Genomic DNA, 23,610 nt, shown 5'->3' with positions numbered 1-23,610 from the left:
TTGCCACCACCAGTGTGTGGCTGAAGAGTGAACGAATAATGACTTCACTTCATTGTGAAGCACTATGGGTGCCTTGAAAAGCACAATACAAATGTAATCCATTACTATTATTATTATTGAGTATTGTGTTTTTTATTTATCCTTTAGTCGGGACACACTAGTGCGTAATGGTGTTTATGATAAATGACAAACGATATCAATCAGTGTCATGGCAAATTACAACACTTTCCTCCAATGTTTAAAGTCAAGAACAGCGTGATATTTCCATGCTTTACTGGCTTCCATTGCATGTTTACACATATTTGATTTCACATTTCATCAGTTTTAATTTCCAGCAATCGCAACAGTTCAGTGCAGTTCCAAACAATATGCAGATTTTGTGGGTTTTCCACATAATCGGCACTTCAGATTTAGGTGAGCTACAGAGATCCACCCTTACAACTACTGATTTTAATGAAAATTGCATATATTTTTGGCCGACTTAGAGACCCCTTCTGCCAGCAATAACTCCTTGCACCACACCCACTTATGACCAGCTGCCCCCACCCCTAAACCAGCCATTCACACGCACACTTCCCACAAGCCCTCGCCACAATGGGAGGGGTGCCGTAGGCAGGTTAGAATCCATCATAAAACAATTCGAAAGATAATTTGGAGCTTTGTGCTGCTTCTGGCTTTTAATATGCCGCCTAAAGCGAGCAGACTGCCATGATATAATACCCACTGTCAGGAGTATCGTCACACTGAAGCCAACAGAGGAGAAAATAAAGACGGGAAGGGGTGCACGATAAATGAAAATAGGAGTAAAGCAACCAAAAGACTGATGGAGAAGGAGTGAAGGAGAAAACTGAAAATCACCCCCCCAAAAAAGAGGGGGGGTAAATCCTCTCCCTTCCTGTAATCAATCTCTCTTTAGGGGGCAGTGACAGGGTCCTGGTCCAACGTGGGGAGAATAGAGAAGAGAACAGGCAAGAATGAAGAAGGAGCTGATACGGTATGAGTGCAGCTGATGAAAAATGGTCATCCCGACCACCTCGGACACGCTCACAAATATCCTTTCAAACAGCTTCCACATGTTTCACTCACCCGGTGTTATGTTCAGGTGTGTCGCGTAATTTAGATTAATTACTATAAATTGTATCCTGCAGACGAGATTGCAGACGCCATCTGTCTGTGTCTCACCTACTGTGACTGGTGAAAGAAGAAGGACGTTCTTCTCTAACACCGAGTCACCATCATTGATGTGAAGGATCTTACGTGGTGTGGTGTGGTGTGGTGTGTTGTTGCAAGAGACGGGAATGACGGGAACATTTCATCCAGATGGGAAAGACTTTGTGTGGGATTGAACAAAAAGTGAACCGAGATTGCTTTGATTTTACATTGAAAGTTCTTCTTGAGGATAAAACTAAACATGGTGCAAAATCTAAAATGGGTTCTATTCTGTCTGCAGATTGTGATACCCACAGTAGACTATATCACAGCAGCTGAATCGGCCATCAGGAACAATAACCTTTCTAGAACAGAGGCAGGGGACCTTCGTCTGAGAATATCGGCCCTTCTCAGTAGTGCCAAACCACCACCGTCCAATATCACGTTAGGTGAGAGGAAAGCATTAGCGGCTCTGCAGAAAGATGAGAGCATCACCATCTTACCAGCTGATAAGGGCAGATGCACAGTGGTTCTCAACACATTGGACTACGAAGAAAAAAATAACAAGTCTAATTAGTGATGCCAACACATATGAGCAACTTAAAAGGGACCCATCCAGTAGGTATAAGAAAGAAATCATACACTGTCTCCAAAAGTTAGAGAAGGAAGAACTAATTGACAGACAGATGTATCATAGGTTATACCCTGGGGAGGCTACACCATGTATCTATGGCCTTCCAAAAATCCACAAGGAAGGGTTTCCCCTCAGACCCATTGTCTGTAGCATTGACTCTACCACGTACAATGTAGCGAAATATGTAAAAACAGTCTTATCCCCATTGGTAGGCAACACTGATCATCATATAGAGAACACAAAAGGGTTTGTGGCGAGCATCAAAGACCTCAGATTGGAGCCAGAGGAAACTTTGGTGTCTTATGATGTGACTTCACTTTTCACATCTGTCCCCACCTCAGCAGCAGTCTCGGTGGTGAGGAAGAGACTGCTCGAGGACTCAACTCTGCATCGGAGAACAAAACTTAGTGCTGACCACATCTGCCAATTACTGGAAATTTGCCTTAACACCACATATTTTCAGTTTAGAGGGAAATTCTACAGACAAATTCATGGTTGTGCTATGGGCTCACCAGTCTCACCCATAGTGGCGAATCTGTACATGGAAGAGATGGAGAAACAGGCTCTCACATCCTTCTCAGGGACAAAACCAAGGCACTGGTTTAGATACGTGGATGACACCTTTGTCATAATCAAAAAACAAGAAATTCAGTCTTTCACAGATCACATCAATGCGGTGGACACCAATATCAAATTTACTCGCGAGGACACTAAAGAAAACCAACTAGCCTTCTTAGACTGCAAGGTAATTATAGGAAAGGACAGACAGCTACTTACAGAGGTCTTTAGAAAGGCCACACACACTGACCAATACCTGCTTTTTGAATCAAACCATCCACTACAACATAAACTAGGGGTTATTAGGACCCTCCAACATAGAGCGGAACAAATACCAACTAGTGCTGAGGGAAAGAAAAAGGAGACACAACATGTCCAGAGAGCGCTCTCAACCTGTGGGTACCCACGGTGGGCTTTTAACAAATGTCAAAAGAAGAGAGTAGGGAAAGAAACCCAAAAGCCCACAGAAGCAAAAAGGAGAGGAGTGGTAGTCCCTTATGTAGCGGGGGTCTCCGAAAAACTCCAGAGGATCTTATGGCAACACAAAATTCCTACCTATTTCAAACCAGTAAATACCCTGAGACAAAAATTAGTGCATCCTAAAGACAAGGCTCCAAACCAGAAACAGAGCAATGTGGTCTATTCCATCCACTGTAAAGATGAGGAATGCAAAGAGCACTACATTGGGGAAACTAAGCAAATGCTCCAAAAAAGGCTTTATCAACATCGCAGGGACAATGCTAGTGGTCCTCAATCAGCAGTACATCTACACCTGAAAGCTACCAATCACTCTTTTCAGGACAGCGAGGTAAAGATTTTGGCCAAAGAAAACAGATGGTTTGAAAGAGGAGTAAAGGAAGCTATTTTTGTCAAACAACAGAACCCATCTTTGAATCGGAATGGTGGTTTGAGGTTTAATTTGGACCCTGTGTTCAGCAGGTTACTGAGACCAAAACCCACAGCTCTTAGTCTTGCAAATGAGGTGAAGGCAGGGCCGAGCCAGAACAATAGATGCTAACAAGCCAGTATCAGAGTCGTTCATACCCAATTCAGGGAGTGACACTTCCCTTTTATCGTAAGTGTGAATAACAGGATAGGATTATACCACTGCTCCGCCCAGGCTTAGTGTAACGAACCAATAGGAGGAGGGTGTTGGCACACCAATTCCGCCCACTCTTACTGTATTTAAGGCCTAAGCTACCAGCACTTATTAGTTTGCTGACGAAGCTCTTCGGATGAGGAGCGAAACGTCCGACACCTTCTACACAGAAGTACAGATGACGTCTCAAGAAGCCTTTTCCTCGATGGACAACTCCTGTACGACTGAGAGCCTACACAGACGCATTGCGACCAACTTTGGGAGAGACATCCTTCTGCTGGTACGTAGCTTAGAAAAGGCCACTCTTAAATTAGCAGATTTAAGGAACCACCTCAGATTTAATCTTAGATGCAGGCAGAGTAGGTTAATCCCCAAATGCATGAGGCAAGCGTCCCTTGAGCAAGGACACTTGGCAAGGAAAATGCAACAAAACTACATCAGAAAAATACAGAATTTGAGAATTAGGAGACTTAACATAGAGATAAAAAATAAACAGTCTGAAGTAGAAACCTTCTATCAGAGATTGCAAACCAAGCTTACGCACGAAACCTATCAGGAGGTTTGTGAATTTACCAAATCAGGTTATATGAAGCACCATAGCAAAACCAAAGAAAGGCATAAGGGAAAATTCCAGAAACTTCTATTGGAAAATCGACCACAGCTTGTCGTAAACACTAAGGATGGGGGGAATCAGACCAATACTAAAGAAAATTGGATCAAAAATCTGTCAGACAGAAGCCTCTCGGAGACAGAGAAGGCAGTATTAACCAAGGGTCTCAACTTCTCAGTGACTCCTAAAACGATACCCACAGTAGACTATATCACAGCAGCTGAATCGGCCATCAGGAACAATAACCTTTCTAGAACAGAGGCAGGGGACCTTCGTCTGAGAATATCGGCCCTTCTCAGTAGTGCCAAACCACCACCGTCCAATATCACGTTAGGTGAGAGGAAAGCATTAGCGGCTCTGCAGAAAGATGAGAGCATCACCATCTTACCAGCTGATAAGGGCAGATGCACAGTGGTTCTCAACACATTGGACTACGAAGAAAAAATAACAAGTCTAATTAGTGATGCCAACACATATGAGCAACTTAAAAGGGACCCATCCAGTAGGTATAAGAAAGAAATCATACACTGTCTCCAAAAGTTAGAGAAGGAAGAACTAATTGACAGACAGATGTATCATAGGTTATACCCTGGGGAGGCTACACCATGTATCTATGGCCTTCCAAAAATCCACAAGGAAGGGTTTCCCCTCAGACCCATTGTCTGTAGCATTGACTCTACCACGTACAATGTAGCGAAATATGTAAAAACAGTCTTATCCCCATTGGTAGGCAACACTGATCATCATATAGAGAACACAAAAGGGTTTGTGGCGAGCATCAAAGACCTCAGATTGGAGCCAGAGGAAACTTTGGTGTCTTATGATGTGACTTCACTTTTCACATCTGTCCCCACCTCAGCAGCAGTCTCGGTGGTGAGGAAGAGACTGCTCGAGGACTCAACTCTGCATCGGAGAACAAAACTTAGTGCTGACCACATCTGCCAATTACTGGAAATTTGCCTTAACACCACATATTTTCAGTTTAGAGGGAAATTCTACAGACAAATTCATGGTTGTGCTATGGGCTCACCAGTCTCACCCATAGTGGCGAATCTGTACATGGAAGAGATGGAGAAACAGGCTCTCACATCCTTCTCAGGGACAAAACCAAGGCACTGGTTTAGATACGTGGATGACACCTTTGTCATAATCAAAAAACAAGAAATTCAGTCTTTCACAGATCACATCAATGCGGTGGACACCAATATCAAATTTACTCGCGAGGACACTAAAGAAAACCAACTAGCCTTCTTAGACTGCAAGGTAATTATAGGAAAGGACAGACAGCTACTTACAGAGGTCTTTAGAAAGGCCACACACACTGACCAATACCTGCTTTTTGAATCAAACCATCCACTACAACATAAACTAGGGGTTATTAGGACCCTCCAACATAGAGCGGAACAAATACCAACTAGTGCTGAGGGAAAGAAAAAGGAGACACAACATGTCCAGAGAGCGCTCTCAACCTGTGGGTACCCACGGTGGGCTTTTAACAAATGTCAAAAGAAGAGAGTAGGGAAAGAAACCCAAAAGCCCACAGAAGCAAAAAGGAGAGGAGTGGTAGTCCCTTATGTAGCGGGGGTCTCCGAAAAACTCCAGAGGATCTTATGGCAACACAAAATTCCTACCTATTTCAAACCAGTAAATACCCTGAGACAAAAATTAGTGCATCCTAAAGACAAGGCTCCAAACCAGAAACAGAGCAATGTGGTCTATTCCATCCACTGTAAAGATGAGGAATGCAAAGAGCACTACATTGGGGAAACTAAGCAAATGCTCCAAAAAAGGCTTTATCAACATCGCAGGGACAATGCTAGTGGTCCTCAATCAGCAGTACATCTACACCTGAAAGCTACCAATCACTCTTTTCAGGACAGCGAGGTAAAGATTTTGGCCAAAGAAAACAGATGGTTTGAAAGAGGAGTAAAGGAAGCTATTTTTGTCAAACAACAGAACCCATCTTTGAATCGGAATGGTGGTTTGAGGTTTAATTTGGACCCTGTGTTCAGCAGGTTACTGAGACCAAAACCCACAGCTCTTAGTCTTGCAAATGAGGTGAAGGCAGGGCCGAGCCAGAACAATAGATGCTAACAAGCCAGTATCAGAGTCGTTCATACCCAATTCAGGGAGTGACACTTCCCTTTTATCGTAAGTGTGAATAACAGGATAGGATTATACCACTGCTCCGCCCAGGCTTAGTGTAACGAACCAATAGGAGGAGGGTGTTGGCACACCAATTCCGCCCACTCTTACTGTATTTAAGGCCTAAGCTACCAGCACTTATTAGTTTGCTGACGAAGCTCTTCGGATGAGGAGCGAAACGTCCGACACCTTCTACACAGAAGTACAGATGACGTCTCAAGAAGCCTTTTCCTCGATGGACAACTCCTGTACGACTGAGAGCCTACACAGACGCATTGTGATTCACTGTTTCACTAAAATGAGTCATTTCTTACGAAATAGAGGTTTTACACACACAGATCATTAAAATACATGAAGCCAGCCATCACACAAATACATACATGCCATGGCAGGGCCATGGTCAACAGCCAGGGTCTATTACCCTGCACTCAGACCCATAAATCTTCCTCCTTCATTCGCACGAGTCTATTTAATGTCTCACTGAGGGGCACTAGGTTTGACCTCTGACCTAAAGCAACCGTTGCTGGGTCAAGTGGTGGAGGAGTCACAGATATTGATGAGAGTGACAGTTGCAACTCTCTTAGGCCATAAACAAGATTGCTGATTATGATGGAAAGGTTAGAAACAGTTTGGCTCCCCTCCTCACTTCCCAGTAAGATTTCTGTTATTGGAGAGACCCGAAGGGGCCTCATGAACTTGTCTGCCGAGGACTCTCCATCTGCTAAACTAGGCTGCCTGTGCAGCTCTGGGAGGTTTATTGTGAGGGTTTCCTCTTGTTGTCAGTTCTGAGAAAGTTCAATATGACTGACGTGCTAGTTCACTGCCGGGACAACGGAAAAAAACAAGAACATTTCTGTCAAATTCGTATAGTTGCTTACGAAGTGACTGCTGGTGAGTTTGCCTTTGTTTGAATGTGCAAGCATGCAAGGACTGTATAGCATTTGGCCATTTTACTGTACATACTGCACGTTTGTGTGCATTTGTGTGTCGCCCACTGGTCTTGTTTCTCTGGCAGTCGATCGAGCGACCCGGTTCAGGCTGCTCATGGGATGATGCGATAAGGACTCTCTTCCTAGAAGTGTGTGTGTGTGTGTGTGTGTGTGTGTGTGTGTGTCAATGTAGCAGCAGATCAATGCAAGTCTAATCATCCCACCGGGCCAGTGTGAAGTCCAATCATCCTGTTCAAACAACTACTTCAGCCACACACATAAACACTTTGACGGTTGACTGATTACAGAATTACTCCTTGTTCCGCCTCACACCACTCAGTGCGATTACATGCACCCTATAACCAGATTATTGTGAATAATCAGTTCGACGTAATAGCGCCAATAAAAGGAATTAGGAAAAACATGATTTTCACAGAAACCTCCGTTTACATGGCTGGTCAATACCAAGTTAACACTGCGCAAAATGAGACCGATTTTTCCACATGGCTCTTTGCCTACTCGAGACATAGTGGTTATTTATGTTGGTAATATGTGCATCGATTGAATTAAAGCTAATAAAGAAAGCCTAAGGGGAAGAAGGTACCTGCTCAGGAGACAGCTGAAGAGGCCACTTTAAAGCAAGGATGTGAACCACAGACATTTATTTACGGGTGGAGTTGGGAATTGAGTCTCGAGCATCAGTGAGAACCGGGACTAACATTCCGATGCTCACAGGATTGTTAACATTTTTTAATTTCAATTCCTAGTTTTCGATGCCCAATGACACCAAACCCAACGAAGAAGAAGCGGCTACAATGTTTGCTTTAACCTCATTAAAAAAAAAAAAAAAAAAGAGTGGTCGGCTCAGTGCAACATTTGCAACACAATGACATCATGCAAAGGAGGGTGCACGAGCAACATGATTAAACACCTCCACATTCACGGTGTGGAAATAACGGTGCCCCCTCTTAAGCGTTACGTCGGACTACCTCGAAACAGTCAGAACCGGGGAGGTCAAACAACAAAACCACTACTACCCAATCTGAAACTGAGCGTAAAAATTCAGTATAATTTATTGATTGAATAAGGAACAAAACACACCTGTCAGTCACACGTTCCAATACTTTAGCTCACGTGACAAATGGGTGGGTTCAAACAAAAGGTGTCATCTTCTAAGTTGTACATCCGATCCAGAAGTACAGTGACGTGAAAAAGTGTTTGCCACCTTCCTGATTTCTTCTTTTTTTTTGCATGTTTGTCACATTTAAATGTTTCAGATCATCAAACAAATGTAAATATTAGTCCAACATTAGACAACATAATTAGACACAAAATGCAGTTTTTAAATGAAACTTTTTATTATTGAAGGAGAAAAGAACTCCAAAGCTACATGGCCCTGTGTGAAAAAGCGATGCCCCCTAAACCTAATACTGTAACTGCTTGGGCCCCCCTTAGCAGCAACAACTGCAATCAAGCGTTTGTGATAACTTGCAATGAGTCTCTTACAGCGCTGGGGAGGAATTTTGCAGAAGTGTTGTCATTCAGCCACATTGGAGGCTTTTCCAGCATGAAGCACCTTTTTAAGGTCATGCCACAGCATCTCAATAGGATTCAGGTCAGGACTTGGACTAGGCCACTCCAAAGTCTTCATTTATATTATTCATAACTTTTTCCAATTAATCTCAGTTATGTTTTTCACAAGGGCCAAGTAGGGTTTTTTTTCTCCCTTAATAATAAAAATTTTCATTGAAAAATTGCATTTTATTTTGTGTTGTCATTGAGTAATATTTAAATTAGTTTGATGATCTGAAACATTTCAAGTGTGACAAACATGCAAAAAAATAGAAATCAGGAAGGAGGCTTTTAACACCACTGTAGGTCCTTTTTATTTCTTCCCACCTTCTCACCATATTATGTGTATATACTGTACAGTCGTCCCCCGTTTACGGCGGTTAATTGGTTCCAGACCGTGATAAGTGAATTTCCGCAAAGTAGGATTCAATATTAATAAATGCAATGTTTTCGTAGCTATAGCATAGAAAACCTGTTTACGATCTTCTAAGTACGGGTTTTAACATTATTAGAGCCCTCTCGACGTGAAATAACACCCATATAGTCATCTTTTCATTTGTATTACCCAATATACAATAATTAAGGAAAATAAGACACATTTAACATTAATAAATAAGACTCACATGTTAGCAGTTCTTTGTTGTTTATTTCTAAGCAGTGTACTTCCTGCGGTGGCTTGGTCTTATCAATGTATTGTCATGGTGGCTTTAAATGGATTTACACTCGTATTATCTAATATAGTAGACATAAGAGTAAACAAGCCATTTATGACATAAATAAAACTCACAGTAAATGTGTTCCTTAGGGGACCTTAGTGGTGCAGGCAGACAGATGCAGGAAGTGACGTCTGAGGTTCAGCGTTTTAGCTTGTCTAAGGTTATGGATCCAACTGTAGCCTGTGTCATTATCATGTTTATTATGTTATCGTTATTGTAGCTGCTGTGAAATAATAATCTTGCAATAAATGCCTGTTCTAGGGATGACATCTAGTGTCTGTCTCACCAAGCAATTACTGACACCTAGTGGCCAATGCAGAATAATACATTCACAATTACAGCGCTTCCTCTGCCTTGTGTATTTTAGTTAATTTAGGTAGTTCATTTAGCCATTTTTATGCTTGAAAATGCTTAATGTGGGCCAAGAACAAGTACAATTTGCGTGAAAAATGCATTTTTTTTTTTTTTACTAATAATAGCCGTATTCTCTCATGAAATAGCGATCATTTATTAAGTAATTAATTCCGCGATGGAGTGAGGGTGTGATGTTCTAACAGCGATGTAGTGAGGGACAACTCTATACTAGTATACGTACAGTGCTCTGCAAAAGTAAACAATTGTAAGAGACAGTAGAAGATGGATGGACGGATAGAAGATTTATGGACTGATGAATTTCTGAGGCTCATCGCTGCACTTTTTGGCAAATTCCAACCTGACCTTTTCATTCTTCTTGCAGTTTGCATCTTCTGGTGCAGTCCAATGGCCTGAAGTTTTTTCATGAAGTCTTCTGTGAACGATAGATCGTGATACCTACACACCTGTTCTCCGCAGGTTGTTGCTGATGTCACTAACAGTTGGTTTAGGGTCTTTCTTTACCTGTCTCACAACGTTTCTGTCATTATCTTCTGATGTTTCCCTTGGTCTACCTGTTCCACGTCTGTTACTTAGTACACAAGTATTTATTTTTTCTTCAGGACATTCCAAATGGTTGCGCTGGCTATGCCCAATGTCTGTGCAATGATACTGATTAAGTTTTCCAGCTTCTCTCACAATTTTTCCACCCACAGACAGCTCTCTGGTTTTCATGTTGTTTTCACCTCTAAATGCAGTTTGTACAGGCAAACCCTAGATAGACATTTGTAGACATTCAGGGCTATTCAGTGATTGACTGAGAAAGATAGTAGGACACAACTGGGCAACAAAACACACCTGTCACTCAAATTTTCCAATATTTTTGCTCACTTTTTTTTCCACATTGTGAAAAATGGATGGGTTCAAACAAAAAGTGCTATCTTCTAAGCTGCGATTAAAGTGTAACATTTGGCTATACAGTACAGACACTCCCTTGTAAACCTGCACATTGCGCCCATTTCTCCTCTAGCTGCCCCCACTCCACTCCAATCAGTGGTACTTTACCCACTCGACTATTCAGCCTCCACCACCTGCTATCTAGATCACCACACGGCTTCTTGCACCCTGACCCGCCTCCATCACATCTCCTTTTGCCCTGTCACTCTCCGCATGGCCTCCAACTCTAACCAGATTATCACTGCAGCCTGTTAGTTGAGCATGAATGGACTAATTCCAGCCCCCCACCAACTCGGTAGGACCTCTTCCTCCCAGCCCCCCACCGTTGCAGCTTTATGCTGCACTCCAGCCCTCTTGAACCCTCACTAACTTAGTTAGGATGTGACCCTGCGACGGCCCCTCACAAAGAGCCAGAGTGAGTTGGTGAGGCAGCTTTTGTTATCTAGACATGCATGTATGAATACAGGCAAACGGCATAAGAACAATTGCATGTCGGTTAAACCTCCCAACATGGCTGAACCTTCCACTGATAGTCACAGACTAACACACCAAACTAGACACAGCACTTTGAAGACAAGAAGCAATCAAAACTAACAGGTAGACTCCCTCACCGTTCTCGACTCCTCTGCCAAACACACGGCACACTTCCTTGTTTTCCACCAATCACTTGCTGTGATAAATGGAAGCATGAATTCTGCTGAAGGAGAATGTCCGTCCATCTGTTGGTGACCTCAAGCTGAAAGCAACTTGGGTTCTGCAGCAGGACAATGATCCAAAACACACCAGCAAGTCCACCTCCATCACAAACGCTTGATTAAAGTTGCTGCTGCTAAGGGGGGCCCAACCAGTTACTAAGTTTAGGGGGCAATCCCTTTTTCACACAGGGCCATCGGGCTTTTTCTCCCTTAAAAATAAAAAGTTTCATTTATAAAGTGCATTTTATGTTCAGTTGTGTTGTCATTGACTAATATTTAAATGTGTTTGATGATCTCAAACATTTCAGTGTGACAAACATGCAAAAAAAAAGGCCAAAGACTTTTTTTCACACCACTGTAAATCTGCAAAAGCTATTAAAAAAAACAACAGTATAGGCACTTGGTTGAAACTGAAAGCTTTGTGACCTACTGGATTTGAGGGTGGCCTCATTGACTTCTATCTCCCCTTTAATTGGCTCCTGGAGCTGCAGGTGCGAGTAGTAGTTCAGGGGCTCTGGGCTGGGGGCAGCACTGGAGTCGCCATTTGAGATGCTCTCTCTGGGACTGTCTGTTATGCCACGTTGCGCTTCGAAAAGCGCCACCAGCTGAAAGACAAACAAGGCGTCAAATTGAGCTTCCGGGAGTGTGATGTGCAAGGACATGGTGGAGACACAAAAAGGCAGATGTGCTTATGTGTGTTTGTGCCAATAGCCGCTCTGCCAAGCACGCACGTGAGCGCTGCAGCAAGGGACGCTGGATTCACACCGCATAACATGCCAGCAGGTGACATTTCAGCAAAAGGGAAACTCTACAACAGAGGAGAGTAATCGAAAGCGTGATTCTGCAGTCGTGAGGGCGGGCGAACGTGTGTATGTAAAATTAGCATTCCCCCTGAGATGTGGCATGAGAATGAGAAGCTGTCATATGCAGTGGCACGGGCACCGCAATCAGACAGGCACAACAGATGAATAGCATAGCGGGAGGGCGGGGGTACGACAAACCATCCTAATTGAGACAGGGACATGGCTGAAAATAGAGTGAAGGGGAAGGCCACACCTCTGCCGATGTGCGGTGTGATAAATAGGTGTGTGACGGGGCTGACGGTCTCATTAGAAATAGCAGGCGAAGGAGATAACCACTTAATAAAAAGCAATAACTGCGCTGGAACAATGGAGTTGGCTACAGCAACAGACAGGATGTCAATTAGCAACAAAAGAGTGTGTGTGTGTGTGTGTGTTACTGAATGAGGCAGCGTGATGCGCATCTTCTATCACACCATGACGCTGTCTCTCACTACCTCCCATGATTCAATATCCTCATGACACCTCAGCCACAAATGTGACACTTGCTCTACCTGTGTGTGTGCGTGTGTTTGTGTGTGCAAGTACCCGCATGTGTGTGTTAGAGAGAGGAATTGAGGGGACTGGCAGTTGCATAGGAAAAAGATGGGAAAAAGAAAGACTTGACGCCAGGGAAACAATCTGATTGTGCCGCTTGATGAATGCATTTCCAGCTCTTTCTCTCTTCTTTATCTGCTTTCCTCTCTCCCTCCTTATCTCCATCCATCCCCAGCGGCCGTCTCTTTCCCCCGAGCCCGCTGACTGCATCAATCAAAGACGCCGCCCAGGAGCGGAGTGTGATGTGTGAATGAGCACACCGACGGATGAGCTTAGCCTTGCATTTATCATTTGGAGCAACTTCTTCCAGCACGTGGAGAGGTGGTATTCATGTCTGGCTTTGTTTATTTGTTGTTGGGGTTTTTTTAACTATAACAGCAGGGGAGTGGCCTTGATGAAGAAATTCCTACTGCTTCCACTCATCACTCAATTAAATACACAGAATTAAATTGTGTACAATTGATGCGTTGGGAAATGTATCTATATCAGTCACTGTAATTCAGGCTTTATCAGGCGTTGTGAACGAAACCTGTGCCGTATGCACAACATAACTAGCTGCAGGAACTGTGCACGTGATTGTGCTGCATAACAAAGTTGAATTGACTGGGCCGGTCAATGGGTTTCATATATACTGTATAGAAAACGTGCATGAAAAACATGTCAACAGCATGCCTGCTGGCAAATGGGTTTGATCACACCAAACCTCGTCTTGCCCGTACACAGCCAGGTCCATTCATTGGACACTGAATTTTTGTGAGTTTGCCTTCATACAATAAAACAATCAAGTTGAAGTGCAGTTGTTAAGCATTATATTAAGCGGTTCCACCAATATATGGCATTTACCATTCAAGAATTACTACTGTGAAAAGGCTAAGAGAAAAAACAAAAGGTGATACATATTTAAAGTGCATTATTAAAAGATTAATAGGGCTGTCAAAAATAAGGCGTTAGCGGCGGTAACTAATTTATTTCATGAATCACGTTCATTTCTTTCAGTGTAATTAACGCATGCGCACCAGAGCAAGCACGCCTCTCTGTTAGGACGGCAGACGGGAGCACAGCGGAGCGTCTCCACACAGTCACAGAGTCTGCCACTCTTTTAAAACTTCATTCTGACCCAAACACATCAACAGCAGTACAACTCCAACACCGTATACATGTACATCTCCAACTCACACACGCCACTAGTCCATTCATCCTGGCAACGACACGTCCTCATTCTCATTGCAAGAACGCAAGATGCATTCAGGGACACTCTGAACATCACTAAAACAGCTTTATAATGTGTGTGTGTAAATAAACAGGAGTTGATATTCTTATCACTCACTTCATGATGTCTCTGAACGCAACCATCATTTGGCCTCATTCACGTCAACATCTTAAAAGTCTTCTTAAGAAGTGTACTTAAGAAGGCGTGGGTTGGAAACTGCGCCACATTCACGACACGTTCTTAAGTAGGGATAATCGTTCGCACCGGTGTTCTTAGGTTGATGAATGCCAACTGCGATGCACGTGCATGTGAGCCCTAATTTGCATAGGTCACCGCCTATTATTTCCTATATAAGGTCAAAAATGTGCCGTGCGCAACAGGCAGCTGGAGGGTGAGATGGCAACGTGCAAGGGCAAGACTGAGGAGCAGCTGGACAACAAACGAAAGAAAAACTTCAATTCTACTGAAATAGAGGTGCTTTTACAAGGAGTGAGCGAACACAAGACCACCTTATTTTCACGTGTATCCACCGGTCATCAGGCCATCCAAAAAGAGTTGGCATGAAGGAAACATGCAGGAAACATAAATGCCGTTTCCACGGAGAAACGCGCCACCGCAGAGGTTAAAAAGAAGTGGTTTGACTTAAAATAGACTCAAAAAAGATTAGACTGCACCGGAGGGATCTGGAGGAAACGGGAGGTGGGCCATCAATCAAAAACCAAACCATTTCGGAAACTCTAGAAAATATTTACACAATCATGATGGAAAAATAAAGTCAAAATACATAGTTTGTGTGTGACAATGTATTTTTTCTGTGGTTACATTTGATTAGACGCTGCCTAATTAATACAGCAGCCCCGTGCTCTGGCTCAAGACGTGGTTGGGGGCGCATGTCGTTATCTGGGGGTGCTACGTGCGCAGTAGACACACCACGTTTCATTGCGATGTTATTCTGATGATCCTGCACACCTGCAAGAACAGAGAGGGAAGCCTGAAGCGGAACATCAAATATTCGTGGCTTTCAGCAAATAAATCTAATGGTCCCTTTACATTCTCTCTCTGCGCAGCGCACGTCCAGCCAGCTACTCTTTTTTTTTTTTTTTTTTTTTGATGAATAGGGATTTGAATATATATTTATCCTTGGAGTATATTTTAGTTGTTTTGATGATAAATAATTGTTGGGATATTTTATTTGCACTACATTTTTTGGGATCAGGTTGCAAAATCCATCATGAGGGCGATTGCGCATTGAAAGTGCAAGCTTTGCTTGTGCGTAAGAGTCCTCCTGAGCGTTCCTAGAATTTGTTCTTAGATCTAAGAACTGTGAGTTAAGAACACGTTTCGTGAATGTCAAAAATCTTCGTAAGAAGGCTTTACGAACACATTTGTGCGTAAGAATGTTTCGTGAATGAGGCCCATTGTTCATAACAACACGGTTTAAAGTGCGATTCAAATGTTTGCTACTATTAAAGACCCTAGTTAGACAAATTGATTTTTACAAAAATACAAAAAATACAAATACATAAAATACAAAAAAATGGGCATAGTTCAGACATAGCTGCTAATGGTGATTAATCATGATTCATTCATTTAATTTCATTCATAATGGTGATTAATCATGATTCATTCATTTAAAAATTGAATGAATGAATCATGATTCAATTGAAAATTTCCCTACAATGCGTAACCTTCTCCACTTTCTTCCACTTCCTCCTTGTTGTCATGGAGTTTTTTTCCCATTCAAATTCACATCCCGAGCGCTTATCAAATGCACTGGTGCCACCTTGTGGCCTTTATACTTGTAATGGTTTAAAACTCCTCTACAAGTGGCATCCATTAGTGTGCAATTGCATCATCACCTCTTTTTGCCCCTCGCGCAAAAAACGTAAAAGACGTATAAATATATTTGTCTTTGGGATTGGCCGTTTGGGATTTGAGCTAATTGGTTCCAGACTGGACCGTGATAAGTGAATTTCTGCAAAGTAGGATTCCTTATCTATAAATGGAATATTTTCGTAGTTATAGCATAGAAAACATGTTTATGACCTTCTAAATACAATTTTTAACATTATTAGAGCCCTCCAGACATGAACTAACACCCCTATAGTGACATTTATGCTTGTATTACCTAATATAGTAGACATAATAAGCAAAAATAAATACCACAAACATACAACTCATGCTTGTGTGTGTTGCCTAGACGAGCTGAGTGGGCGACGGACAGAAAGTGATGTCGAGGATTCAGACTTGAGTTTCATCTTGGCGTGGGTTACGACCACAACAGTAGCCCGTGTTTTTATTTGGGATTATTGCGGCTGATTATTGTGCCTGCTAATTCAAACCTGAAATAAAAGCCTGTTGTTCCAGGGATCAAGTCTGGTGCTTGTGTGTCTCACCGAACAATCCAGTAACATTACTGACACGTAGTGACCAGTGTAAACAACTACATATCCTCACAACATCTTTTAATGCCTTATATTTCTTTTTTTAGTTCATTTAGCCATTTTTTGGTGTAAAAATGCTTAATTTACGCAAAAAAATCTGCAAGGCCGCATTCAACCACAAAACAGCATAATTTATTAATTAACATATTTTGGAAAAACCGTGACAGACTGAAGCCGCAAAATTTAAGAAGCGAAGTGGCGAGGGATGACTGTAGCCTGATTTTTACGTTAAAAAATAAGAATACATTACACGCATGCAATCAGCAGTTTGCACTTGCTGCTTGGTGTGGAGAAGGCAATAAATAGCAATGAATGGCCTCCACTGAAGAAGACAGGAACTCTGTCCCGCTTTCAGCCAGTTAATCCTTTCATGCGCCATAAGATGCTGTCATTGCAACAACGTAAGCCAACACAGACCAAGCCTCGCTCAAACACATACACCATGACGCGTGGTACACAGAGGATGACAGTTAACAGGCGCTATTAAATTATTATGACTACTGATACTGCTGTCGCACAGGTCCTACATGCATCCACTTTTAACTAGAGCGGATGTGCAATGCTTGCCGCTGTGAGAAACACTACATGGTGTTTACATGTTGCAACTCACAGATGGAATGGTGGAGTGCCTTAAATAATTGATTCATTCACTTGCCACAATGAATTGAATGCCATGCGGCCTGTATAGAAGAATAGAGAGAAGCACACACGCGCACAATAAGAAGCTTCTTAATATGCACACATTAAGAAATGTTTAGGACAACATGTAGACACGTTGCTCTGCTAAAAGGATGAACAGTGCCACCTTGCTTTTGCCAAACAGTTCTGCATGCCAGTATGCGCACACACACACACACAAATACACACAAAACTTGAAAAAAAAATAAAAAATCCCCCCCACTCACAAAACACACACTTCCTTTTTTCATCTGCTCCTACTAATCAGCTCATTTTTCTTCCAGGCTGCTATGTGTGTGCGTGTGTGTTTGTGTGCCTGCGAGTAAAGTGTGTGTGAGGTACCAGTCTATTGAGATGCTTTGCTTTTGTGCTGTTGTCATCCATCTCAGAAAATGCCCACCTTCTCCGTCCTTCATTCTTGCTTTGAAGGAAAGATGCATAATTCAGAAGGTGTATGCTGCGTCCTGGCAGTAACTGGTAACCCAATCACCTCTTCTTGCCATCTTTCTTCTCACACACTTGCCATACAAAGCTATTTAACAAATATAATAACAATAATTATATAGGAGATATTTTTAGGCATCGACAATGCCAATCATGGAATGCAACGCTCGCTGCACATGTGCTAAAGTAAGGATGTGAAATTCATCAACAGGCCTCCTGTGACACGTGGTAAAGAATCTTGATGAGGAATGACGACCAATAGAAAACAGAGCATTCGGTCTAAAACCGAATCGTACGAAACAAGTCCAACGATTTTTCCCCTAGGAAACAAACAATGTTAATCCAATTGATCCATTTCAGACCCCTAAAAACGTTATCATAAACCACTTTTAATCAGGGACAATTATAGTTTTAAATGCAGAAAGCAATACCAAATGCATACTGGCATATATGCGCACTGACCTCCACTGACTTCCAGTGGGTTGACAAGCTTGTTGTGAGTGCACTGATTGCTCGTGATTGGCTCCTGCCAAAGAAAAAGCTATCATTTCCTGACTCGCGAGCGGCACAGTATTTAAACGATTAGAAGTAGCTCTGAAGCAAAGGAGATGTCACTAGATTGGAACATAGCAGCATAAACACCAGAATTTACGGTCGTAGAAAAATGGAAAAATAGATTTACATTTTTAATGAAGTCCCCACAACAAAGCAGCTGGCTTGCTTACTTTCTGCAGTTTGTTTAGGTAGCAAACTATGTTGAAGTTAAACAAACAGCATCAACAGAGTTCCGTCATTTGAAATCAATTATGCCCACATAACCTTGTTGATCCAAGTGTTTGAATGATTTAACTCCACAGCAAGATGTGGTGGAGAATGCACAGGAGGAGACACAACACACACGCCACTTGCAAGTTGTGCTATTTAAACAAGTAGAAAATTGGTAGTATCGCCAGCGCGTGCAGGGCTAATCCTGTTTCCATTCCAACCTCAAACTACAGTGCACACTACAAGATCCGGGGGATTACCTGTCAAGGATACCACGCACACGCATTAACTGCACCCACCAACATACTCTTACTCACGATGCGAAGTGTAGAAATAGATGCTTAATCTATGTTGTCAAGGCTGTGGTGAGGGACTCCTTAAAAATAAGGAATCTTATGCAGAGATGTTGCCACTTCGACGTTTGCATGTCGCTCGCTTGCCGTTTGAAGAGACGCCAGCAGTCTCACGTTGACGTCCACATTGAACATAACATCTCTTTGATCCCCCTGACAGCCCATCTAAGGCAGCAAAGTATACTCCTCCGCTGCTTAAGCGTTCATGCAAAATTTGGCAAATGATGACCCAGATCTTAGACACGACATAAAAAAAGAGCAAAATGGAAAATTCACAAAACTGTCACAGTTGACGCTGGAGTTTGGAGTGAAATATTTTGAAAGACGGTGTGGCCCCTCTTAGGGCAACAGGTGTATCAGACGCAAAGACTATAGTTTCAACACATTAAGACAAAATATGGAGAATTTTGTCGACTTACTGGTCTGTGCTGTTCGCGTGCTACGCCACCACGAGGTGCATGCCATGTTTTGTCGGGAAAGACATCGCGCCGTCCATCCAACACACAGCTGCAGATATCCGATGGAGAAGAGCGCGCCAAAAAGAGAAAAACAGCGTCTGTCTGCGTGAGTGAACCGTGAAAGTGAGTGAAATGTGAGTAGGTCCCTATGGAATCCCTTTTTTCCATTTTGTCCCCAAATTTCGTTTTATTTTTTTCCTAAATTCAGTTTTTTTGTTTTTACACTTATTTTATCACCATAGATTGTGTGTTTACTTGAATCAGTGAATAAAATGACGGTTAAATAAATGCAAAAATCCTGACATTTATTGATGCAAAACGTGACTGGACATTAGTTTGACTTTTCATTGCTACAGAATCCTCAACCAACGATCGCATCCGTGCTTGTGGTTAAAGAAGATGTGGTTGCAGATGCAATTGCAATCATTTCATTAATGTAAGCTATATTTTTAAGACAGCCTTATTTTATTACCACTATTACAGGGTTTGTGCCACTCTTACTTTGAAGGCCGGAAGTATGGTGTGTGTTGAAAATGCATTTTGACTGTTGCTTAGTGAGATTGCTTGCCGGGTGTCGTCTTTATTGCACGCACAAAGTCAGCGGGCATAGGCATCCTAAAACACTCAGTTGCATGACCTAAAACACAACTTTGGCCCCCACACACACAGCCGCACTAGCACGTGCCGCTAAACTAAGCTAACCCAGCCAGTTTACACTGGCCATTACTGCCCGTGCTCGGTGAAGAGTGTTTTCGCGGACTTACAGTACTTCAGGAGGGGGCTGGTTAGGGTTTGTGAGGACATGCCGCTATGAATGAGCGGTCCGCTGGGGAAATATTTCCACACACAAACATTCCTTCTCCACACGGTTACAGTATTTCATTCACAATATGTTATAATCCGCCACATTCGGCATTTACCTCATGCAATCCCAGCCATTCTAGACAATTTGGACTGGTCATTCCAGGCACACAGAATTTTGTGTTCTATGGTTATATAAACATAGAACCTACCAAAAGAAATATTCGATTCCTAAAAAAAAGGTTGTTTGTACCTTTTTCCGTTTTTTAGTCATCAGCAGTAGAACATAGGTAAGTTTCAGGAAAATATCAGTTTCTGACTAAAAAGGTGAGAAAACCACCTTTTTGTGAAAAGATACATTACAAGCATAACTTTCACTTTGACACAATTGTTTTGCTCTTGTGACAGCTCAAATATCTAAACAGCTGCACCACAGCAGGGTTGTTTTACCTCAAAATAACAATTCATTTACAAATATAGCACCATGAACCATTTACAATTTTCACATTTCGAACTGAACTATGTATGTGCACGCGCGTGTGTGCATGCGTCAACCTTCTGCACGCTACACTCCTCCACGTTCTTCCACTTCCTCCTTGCTGTCATGTATGTTTTCTCCTTTCAAATTCACATGCCGAGCGCTTATCAAATTCACTTCTGCCACCTTGTGGCCGCTTTTATGGCTTACAACTGCTCTAAAAGTGAAATCCATTAGTGTGCACTAGCGTCATCACCTCTTTTTGCCTCTTGCGCAAAAAAATTTAAAATACGTTGTTGGGATCGGGTGTTTGGGATTATAAAAACCTAGAAATACGTCTTCGGTATTGAAAGAGTTAACGGTTGAATTCCGCGATTCTGTTAACACAAAAATGATAGGGCCCTACATGTGCGATCCCACACGCTGGCATTGATAGGCTTAGACAGTGACAAGCTGTCGTCAATTGACTCCACACTTTACACACTATTTTTCATTCTCACGGTAATAAGGGGCACAGTGCATCTCTTGTCAACGGACGTACTTTTATCTGGTTGCACATGCGCGAGTAGATGAAACATTTACTCACGATGTCTCATGTTTTAGTCGCAAAATGCGGCCATTTAGTTGGAGTGTGGCGCCCTGCACATGCATGTTTTTGTATTGTGATAGGGAAAGTACACAGCGAACACCCATGAAAGTGTGAGGAGAACATGTCCAAGTCCAAACGTGGCAGACGTGCTCACCACATGCGTCACCGCGCGGCCCATCTCATGAATTATTATTTCTAATTATAAAATTACCAACAGCTGCTTGCACCGAATTCATAAAATTGGAGAAAATTCATCCTGCTTCAGGAGAAAGAGTCTGAGGCAGGCCGCATTATTATTTATGTACACTCATAAAGTAAACTCTTCATAAATCATCCGCACCCAAGGAGGGAAAAGTAGGGAGCGACGGAAGCGGGTGACAGGGCAGCTTCAGGCCTCGTATTTCTCATGGCTGGCAACACAAATATCAAAAACTGCTCGTTCATCAATCCTGCTGTGCAAACACCACGGGCGCTTATGCTGGTTCCATCAGTGTGCGTGCACAGTAACATTTTCATTTGCAATCTGGTTCGCCCTCTTCCCAAAAAGCAAAGTCTCTTTTCCCTACGGCCGACACGCGACCACCTGCTCCCTCACTGCCTCCTTCCCGCTGGACCTGACAGAGAAAGAGAAAGAGTGATTACTCTGCAGCATTCATGTTCCTGCACCTGTCCTCATTTAACCACACCCTCATGAATGACACCTTCTATAGCAATGGCTTGCCTTTGTGAGAGCTCGTCTGATTTTAACAATGATTTAAAAGGCAATAATGTGTAGTTACTTATGTGACGCTGATGCTGTGGATTCAGTTTGACAAAAATGACTGCTACAAATATGTCCCGGTTTTCGTACACCGTCTGTATTGTCGTAGGGCTGAACAGTGCACCTAACAAAATACTCGCGTGCCCAAACAAAGCATCCACGCATTGGTGACTCGGAGAATGGATAGTGGTTCTTTTAGAGTTGGGACACAATAGTCAGATTCAGGCCAGGGAATCATTTAATCATCTTTATTGTGTGTGTGTTTTATTTGTTCAACAAACACACACAGAACAATGAACAACTCGGTGTCTTTCTTCCTCTTATCAAGCGCTGCGCCGTGCGGACATGGTGGCTGCAAAAAAGTTGCAAGGGCCAGAATTTTTATAAAGAAGGTGAGAAACACTATTGAATTCAAGAGAGAAGTCGGAGAAAAGCATAAAGGTAGCGTCTGCTACAATGCCATTGTAACGTAACGTAAAGTATCCTTAGTTAGCACATGTTGCTAGGGGAATGGTTTAACGGAGACACCCCATAACAGTGAGTCGAGCCAATGTGTGTAATGATGATTGTACCTGCTGCTGAAGTTTACAATAAAGTTCAAGTGAGCCAGCTCTAACCACCCACTCTTTAAAGTTTGTCACAGAATGAAAGCATCTGCACAGCTCTTGCATCCCTCCCACCCTCCATCTGTGTTTGCTCGTCTTCAATAAGGTCAAAGTGATGTTAAATGTTCATTTAACCATTTCATGTCATCATTTCTACATATTTTGCTTTGTTTTCTGCATGTAAGACTATAATTACTCTCTATAAAATGTGTGTTTTAAGTCCATATTTTTGGGTGTTAAGTAATTGTATTAATTGGATTTGCATTACTTCTGATGAGAAAAATGTACCCTTCAGAGCAGACTAACAACAAAAACCGAGGTACCACTGTGTTTATGTGCCACTTAAACTAAAACTTAAGCTTAAACTAGTTAGTTTTAAGCTTAACCCCTCCTTCCTTCCACATGGCGTGCCAATGTTAAACATTGACAGGCTAATAATTCGAGTGGCCTATTCAGACACAACAGCACTGCTGGAGCTCCATTCATTTGGCCAATCAGCTTGTAGATGAGGGTTGAGAGGCACAAAAATAGAATAATAAGAATATAACAAGGTAGGACTGTGCTACCACACTGGTCGCAGATGTGGCTTCAGCTGTTGTGCAGTTGCACCACGGAATCATTAAACATTTAGCCTAAACGAGCTGGATTTGCGATTACAAGCATGCATCATCCTCGCCACAGCAGTGAAAGTGTCCCCCCACCCAGAGTGTGACTGTCTGCTGATTTGAGTTATTAGCAGTTGGAGGGAGCTGAGACGCTGGGGGAGAGCACACCAGGCTTTCAGCGAACACACACACACACACACACACACACACACACACACACACACACACAGCGATGTCAGCGAGTCCAGTCAGAGTAGTTGTGCTGTAAATAAGTTGCTCTCTGTAATTAATCATTAACGGGGTGTGATTAGCTTCCCTGCAGCGATCTGTGCTGACATGCCAGCTAATTGCTAAAGCTAATACTGATGTTGCTTCTTTTTTTTTTTTTTTTTTTTCCTCTTTCTCCCCACCACTTGAGTGCACGTGCTTTTGAAAGGGTAACCCCTGACCTCACCCTCCCTCTGGGATCTCCTGTCCATGACCCCTGCAGGCAAAGCCGCTAATGGGTGATGCCAATCTGACACAGACTGGAGTAACCGTGATTCATGGCGGGAGGTGTGTCAGAGGGACAAGATCTGAGGGTGCGGTGACCCTGCGTCGCCTCAGTT

General features: G+C 42.7%; 1 protein-coding gene across 5 annotated transcripts in view; it reads right to left on the bottom strand.

Annotated features, from left to right (window-relative positions):
• The window catches only part of pard3ba (par-3 family cell polarity regulator beta a), a 164,809-nt gene that overhangs the window by 124,925 nt on the left and 16,274 nt on the right, over positions 1–23,610 (bottom strand). For 4 of the 5 annotated variants that reach the window (XM_054793478.1, XM_054793487.1, XM_054793496.1 and 1 more), the window contains one exon: positions 11,846–12,020. The exons of the other annotated variant lie outside the window; for it this stretch is intronic. In XM_054793478.1, the coding sequence (XP_054649453.1) occupies positions 11,846–12,020 (175 nt within the window). The remainder of the gene's footprint in view (positions 1–11,845; positions 12,021–23,610) is intronic. 5 annotated transcript variants of the gene reach the window in all.

This window comes from Dunckerocampus dactyliophorus, chromosome 1, assembly GCF_027744805.1.
Source record: "Dunckerocampus dactyliophorus isolate RoL2022-P2 chromosome 1, RoL_Ddac_1.1, whole genome shotgun sequence".
Lineage (NCBI taxonomy): Eukaryota > Metazoa > Chordata > Actinopteri > Syngnathiformes > Syngnathidae > Dunckerocampus > Dunckerocampus dactyliophorus.
Note: the sequence above shows the minus strand (reverse complement) of the source record. Positions and strands in the feature narration are given on the sequence as shown.